Raw genomic sequence first — 6,761 nt, 5'->3', positions numbered from 1 at the left:
CTGAAGGACTGGTGGGTGCTGCAGCAGCCTGTCTGTGCCATCCCCAGGGTTACTGCAGGACAAGCGGATGGAGATGGACAAGCACGGCCTGGGCGTGGGAGATTACAATCGTGTGGTTGGCAAAGGCCCTGGTTCTCGTCCCCAAATTCCCAAAGAGTCTTCCATGGATCGCGGTCCTTACTTCGATAAGGTCAGTTGGTGCCTTACGGGGGGACACTGCTGAACTCCTTCAACTCTTGTTCTGAGTAGTTACCTGTGTGCTCCTGAGCTTTCTGCAGATAGTGCAGGGGGGACTGAGGGCTGTCTGGTTAATCCATAAGATATGGTCTGTTCTTTTTAACTCACTGATACATCGTACTAAGCACTTTCTGTAGCCCTTTGCGGTGCCGATGACTAACCTGATCTCTTTTGTTTTCTGCCTATTTTCCTGCTGGTGCTGGACTGTCCTGTGACTCTTCCCTTCTGCTCCTGCAATGGTTTCTCCCTTCTGCTTGCTTGCTGGCTGGTTGTTGCACCTCGTTTTGTCTGTCCCATCAGGATGGCATTGTAGCAGACGAGTCCCAAAACATGCAGTTTATGTCCAATCAAAACATGAAGCTTCCCCCTTCAAATAATGCACTACCTAACCAAGCCCTGGGCTCCCTTACAGGGCTGGGTATGCAAAGCTTGAATTCTGTTAGACAGGTAAGGCTGTGTGCATATCCTTGGCATGTTACTTGACAGCATTTAATACCTTTTGATATAACGTTGTAGCTGCCTGTGTGATTGATTCATGTTTAACTTGAAATTGCAATGTGTGGGGTGGGAGAAGCAGCAGAAGAGGTTTATTGTCACTGACTGCCCATCCTTTCCCCAGAATGGCAATCCCAGTGTGTTTGGTGTTGGGAATATAGCAGCACAGCCCAGGAGCATGCAGCAGCCTCCAGCACAACCTCTTAATTCATCTCAGCCTAATCCACGTGCTCAAGTGCCTCCTCCATTACTATCCCCTCAGGTAAGTGATACAGAAAACACACTGTGTATAAACTATCTAAATGCTGCTTCAGAAAATTGTTCCTTGTTTGTTGGTGTTGCTGACATTTATTCTGTAAATATTTGGGAAGATATTGGCTTGATGAAACCAGGCATTTGTTAACCTGAGGTTATAGTATTCTACATATTCTGGACTGAGTAAACCTGTTAACAGCCAGTCACTCTTGGCCCTGTGTTGCAGGTTCCAGTATCATTACTGAAGTATGCACCAAACAGCGGTGGCCTGAGCCCACTTTTTGGCCCACAACAGGTAGCCATGTTGAATCAACTGTCCCAGTTAAACCAGCTTTCTCAGATCTCCCAGTTACAGGTAAGATAGCCAAGCTGGTTGCTCGGTGTGGTGTGTGAGCCTGGTGTCACTGTCCCTGTTCCTAAACCCCTCACCCCCTGTCTCGCAGCGGCTGTTGGCTCAGCAGCAGAAGGCTCAGCCTCAGAGGAGCATGCCTTCTGGGGGTCGGCAGCAGCAGGAGCAGCAGGTAAAGAAACATCTTAAATTTCACTTCTCAAACTCTCCTTGTAACTGTTTTTCATCCTGAGCTGCATTTCTTGCTGTGGCTTGTATTGAAGTGTGCAGGGGTGGACAGAGTTTGACAGGCTTTAGAGGAGGGACTGAGTACTGGGGTTTGGCTGTGCAGGATGCACAGAGTACAAAGGTGCATTTCATTCTCTTTCTTACAACATGGAAAAGCTTTTGCCCATTGATGCTGTAACGGCTCTGTTTTTTTTAAGGGTCGATCTCTTAGTATGCAGCAACAGATGATGCAACAGTCCCGTCAGCTTGATCCAAACCTGTTAATGAAGCAGCAAACTCCACCCTCTCAACAGCAGTCACTCCATCAGCCCTCCATGAAATCCTTCCTTGAGAATGTCATACCCCACGCTACTCCTGAGCTGCAGAAAGGGCCGTCACCAATCAATGCTTTCAGCAGCTTCCCTATAGGTGGGTCCCCTGCAGTCGGTCAGTGCTTGTGTGACACACAGCTTTTCCCCTTGCCTCCTCCTGGAAAATGACTGTAACCCTGTCAGCACTTCCCATTTTAGTGGAAGTAGTAATTCTGTGTGGGGTTCACCCAGTTACCCTTGTTCACTGAAGAACTTTTCCCCAAGTACACTCATTCCTGGTGAGTGTCCTTGTCTCAGTGCAGAATACTTTACAGTCCTAAGGAGTGACAGGCTCCTTTTAGTGCTCCTTTTGTCCCCTGGATTCCCTGGATGATACAAAGTCCTGATTCCTGGACCTAAAGGACTTCAAGAAGTAGAATCCATGCAGAGAATCCATTGATGTAGACACATTTCTTGGGATTTCAAAAATGCTTTCAGTGGCTCTGAAATTGCAAAGGTAGAACAAACTGTCGCCTTGCCTGTTAGTGGTATTGTCCAGGAAAGAAGGCTTTTGGCTTTGCATTTTTAAAGAATTGTTGTCTCATTTCATGCAAAATGTCTGAACATTTATAAACACAAGCATCTCCTGTTTCTTTCTCCCTATGTTTTCAGGCTTCTGTCCAATTTCTACTTCAGAAATTCCAGGCTTGTATATTTTCTTCTTACTTTAGGTCCCTTTTTAATGCTATCTTACTACAGCTGTTTACCACTTACCTCTGTTCCTTACCCCCATTTTTTTCCTCCCCTTCATTTTTGCTTTTCTTCCCTTTTATTCTATTTGGGTCATTTCTGTTGGGCTGATTTCCTTTGCATTCTCATTGGCTTTTGCAGAGAAGTTTGTTTCCTAGACATGCAGCTGAAGTCCCTGTGCTTGCAGGCAGAGCGGCAGTGGCCGGGACAGTGCCACACCAGGGATGGCATGTGGCCAGCCTCAAGTCCAGGCTGCTGCTTCAGAGCTGCTGGTGATGATTGGCATCAGTGTCCAATTCTGCTTTCATTCCACGGGCAAAGCATACAAAGAAGTTGTTTAGCTATTGGAGACACTGTGTTAGTTCTAAGGAAAGGCATATTTCACTTTCTCGCCAAACTCTGTGCTGAGGGATGCATCCTGCCCAGATCAGACTCCTTTGTGTTTCATTCCTTGAGCTGGAATTGCTGTATAATGTTCCATAGCTGCTTTCTCATATGAATCGTGGCCACGTCTCAGGAGCCTGCAGTACATGTAAGGTTGCTTTGAGATCCCTCGGGAATCTGCCACAGTGTACACAGGAATTCTTTGGGGTCCCTCTGTACAGTGATACAAGCACACAGAGCCACACTTGCTCCTCACATAAAGGCTTAAGGGTAAGAATAGCATGCCCTGTTTCCAGTCCAGGGAAGGGATTTGTCAGGATTCACTAGATACTCACCCAAAGCAGAGATTGGGGGCCAGAGCATCCTTCTCTCTCCCTGACCAGTTCTGCAGTCACATCCCAATTCATTATAGAATTAAGTATTTCTAATAATAAAAATAACCTTTATCTGGCAAATAGTGAATATAACCAAACAATATAAAGTCTTCCACAGTAGGATATGAAAAATTACTTCTGGGAAGGGTATTTAAATTATGGATTATGTCCAAGGACTGGTGTCCATTGCTCAGCCCACACATCTCCCATACAGAGCTGTGCCTGCTGGGGGCTGGCATTGGCCTGGTCACAGATTTGCCCCTCTGCCAGCTTGGGGTCTTTCTAACACTACTCTCAGAGGTCTGGCCTCTACAGCTGCTCCAGAGGTAGAAGGAAGGTTACTGTGGTGCAGAGTTACTGCTCTGACAACAGCAAAATGCCAGAGGGAGGTGTCAGAAACAGGATCAGTTGGACTTCTCCCTTTTTTATGTTTGAGCTGTTGATAGTTGTATTTCTTAAAACTCCATCCTGTTCCAAGCACTTTTCATGAGGCTTTTCAAGGGGAAGCTTTTCTGGCACCAACTCTTGCTCATGCCTTTAAGAAAAACAAACAAAAACCCCTCAAAATATAAACCAGTTTCTTTATGGCTGTGGATGTCCACTTAGGAGCAAGAGGAAGCCCTTGTTTCTAGTGCTGAAGGAAGGTGTTTCTAGGAGACATTTGAGAAGTTCCCTATTTGTCTCTGGCCTCAAGTTAAACCATTGTAGTAGTTTGTTTTCAGAAAAGAAGTAAATAGATCTGAAGGGCTGGAAAAGTACCCTGGTAGAGTTCTGAGTTCAAGATTCTTACAGACTTAGAAAGGGAGCAGGCATGCCAAGGTCAAAAATGTGGGCACATTGTCCAAGCCCAGAAGAGCTGGTTCTCCCAAGTATTTGAGTTGATTTGGGTTGGCATTGTCTTGATTTTCTGGCAGAGAAACATTTGGAAGTACAGAACACAGCTACAGCAAGTCAAGACAAGTTCTGTTTGCCCCGTATTTTAGGTATTTACATTTTAGTTTCTCTTAATTTCCTAATGTCTTCTTTCACTGATATTTTTGCATGAGGACATGAGCTGAGAACTTGGGAGGGCTTTGCATTGCTCAGCTTAGCTTCTGTGTGCAGGGTTCCCTGGTTTAAGTGCTAGAATGTTCCTCGGAACCAGAGACTTGGAAGCATGACATAACCATAGTAATGTGCTCTTCAGTGCTTTCTGGGACAGCAGTGGTGATGAGCAGAAGGACAAGTTTAGTCTGTATCTCATAAGCTGTGTGTGCTTTCAGGAATGAACTCAAACTTGAATGTAAACCGGGATATGAGCAGTATTAAAGAGCCACAATCTCGGCTGAGGAAATGGACTACAGTCGACAGCATTTCTGTGAACACATCCTTAGATCAAAACTCCAGCAAACATGGTATGTTCAGCATGGCCTTGAGCAGCACTTGATGTGGCACATCAGACTGTGAGGTTCTGGGTGTCAGGTGCAGGTTTGCAGTGATTGGGCTGTGGTTATATCTCCTGTGTCACTGTAGCTGTCACAGTTTGTATTGTGTTGTCTGTGCCAACTTGCTGCTTGTCTACCACAGCAGCCACAGCTTTGCTGACTGTGCTCACACAGTGATCTTGTGATTAGATTAGTAGAAACATTCGACAGAATTCTTTTTTTAACCAGACTTTTCTATAAGTGTGACTGTTGCTACTAAGTTTACCTTAATCTCCAGTGGGATGCTTCATATATTTTTAAGCCAAAAGCTCGGTTTTCAAGTTTTCTCTCCCACTCTCCTGTATGATCTCCTTCTGTCCTAAGGTGATTTTGGGGGATTTGCCACATTCTGGGCGTGGCTGACATTTATACTGACAGGTTTTGGTTATGAATGTCTGTGTTTGCATTCTAAAAGTGGGGAGAGCTTAAAAGGGCTAGACTTGGTACCATTGCTGTCCTTAGTTTTACAGGAGGTGAACTTGGTTGCTTTGTGTTTCATTCCAGTAATCAAGATTCATATGACATTTCAACTGTTTCAGTTGCTTGAAATCTCATCCAGTTAAAATTTGAGTCTATAGCCCAAGATTCTGTGTCTAAAGATAGTTATAAATGTCCCTGGTCTCCTGTTACTGTTCAGTCTCAGATTGTCGGGGTATTTTTAGGTGCATCAGCTGCTTTGCTGCTCTGAGCTGCCTCTGCTGCCGTGGCCTGTAGTGGCCGGGTCCCGCCACTCGCCCGCTGACACCACTAGGCAGTGGTGGTGTTGCTGTTGCTGCAGGTGATGTTTTCTGACCAGAGCTAGGAATTTCTGTATCACATGGAATCCCTGGTTCCCTCAGAACTGTAGCAGAACTGGCTTTGCTATCTGATAACTTTTAAACCATTCCTTGCTCTGTCTCCAGGGATTTTTTAAATTAATTTTTTTGCCTCCCAAGAATAGGAATAGAATCTACAGAATTTTGCAGTAGCTAAAGATCCTTCACATGTTGTAGCTATTTCTTTCATGAGCTCTCCCACCACAGAATCTTGTTAGTCAGGTGGGGTCCCACAGAATCCTCTTACCCTCTGGAATCAGTACTTCAGCTGAATACATGTTACTTTGAATATATATACTGTTTTAGTGAAGGGATTTCATGGGACATTATTCTCACAGTTTTCTCTTGAATTACTCAGATACATTTCATTTTGAGTTAAACACTCCTGTATGATCTCCAGTATAACTTGGCATCACAAGAGGACAGTGTGCTGTTACATATTTCATGACTGATTTACAAGGGAATGATTTCATATATATTTATATAGGGATATAAAAACCGACCATGAAAAATATTTGACTCCTCTGTTGTTTTTTTTTTTTTTTAATCAGGTGCTATTTCAAGTGGTTTTAGGCTGGAAGATTCTCCGTTTGTTCCTTACGACTTTATGAACAGCAGTAATTCGCCAGCCAGTCCTCCCGGATCCATTGGGGACGGCTGGCCCCGTGCCAAATCGCCTAATGGCTCTAGCAGTGTTAACTGGCCCCCAGGTACAGCCCCTGCCCCCTGCCCTCCCCTCCCTCCCCACCCTGCGCACGTCAGGCGGTTCCGCTGCGTTTGTCCTGCATTCCCGGAGTGTTGCACGTGGAGTGGGCAGGACCCAGCCTGCAGAAGGGCACCAAGGGTGTTCTCAGCAGATGGAAATGGAGAACAGGAGTTCTACTGTACACAGAGAAGTGTATCTGCCAGAGAAACCAGAAATGAAATTAATAAAGTGAAGGCTAAATCGAGTAAATTAAATGCTTAAAAGGTTTTGGATTTTCAGTCATTACGAGATGTATTGTTTAGACAGCTGTTTCCTTTTAAAAAATACAGTCAAAATAAGCTTCTTTCCTGCATCTGTATTCCTAGAGTTTCGCCCTGGTGAGCCATGGAAAGGTTATCCAAACATCGACCCCGAA

General features: G+C 45.0%; 1 protein-coding gene across 12 annotated transcripts in view; it reads left to right on the top strand.

The window, feature by feature from the left end:
* TNRC6A (trinucleotide repeat containing 6A) overlaps positions 1-6,761 on the top strand; it is a 60,161-nt gene that overhangs the window by 48,236 nt on the left and 5,164 nt on the right. For 9 of the 12 annotated variants that reach the window (XM_017733984.1, XM_017733979.1, XM_017733977.1 and 6 more), the window contains 9 exons: positions 48-190; positions 538-684; positions 857-994; positions 1,214-1,342; positions 1,431-1,508; positions 1,762-1,972; positions 4,625-4,756; positions 6,192-6,350; positions 6,712-6,761. The exon at positions 6,712-6,761 is cut by the window's right edge and continues 91 nt beyond it. In XM_017733984.1, coding sequence (XP_017589473.1) covers positions 48-190; positions 538-684; positions 857-994; positions 1,214-1,342; positions 1,431-1,508; positions 1,762-1,972; positions 4,625-4,756; positions 6,192-6,350; positions 6,712-6,761 — 1,187 coding nt within the window. The remainder of the gene's footprint in view (positions 1-47; positions 191-537; positions 685-856; positions 995-1,213; positions 1,343-1,430; positions 1,509-1,761; positions 1,973-4,624; positions 4,757-6,191; positions 6,351-6,711) is intronic. The other 3 variants (XM_017733986.1, XM_017733982.1, XM_017733981.1) reach the window with 1 other exon arrangement.

Source organism: Corvus brachyrhynchos, unplaced genomic scaffold (assembly GCF_000691975.1).
Source record: "Corvus brachyrhynchos isolate BGI_N302 unplaced genomic scaffold, ASM69197v1 scaffold5, whole genome shotgun sequence".
Taxonomy (NCBI): domain Eukaryota; kingdom Metazoa; phylum Chordata; class Aves; order Passeriformes; family Corvidae; genus Corvus; species Corvus brachyrhynchos.
Note: the sequence above shows the minus strand (reverse complement) of the source record. Positions and strands in the feature narration are given on the sequence as shown.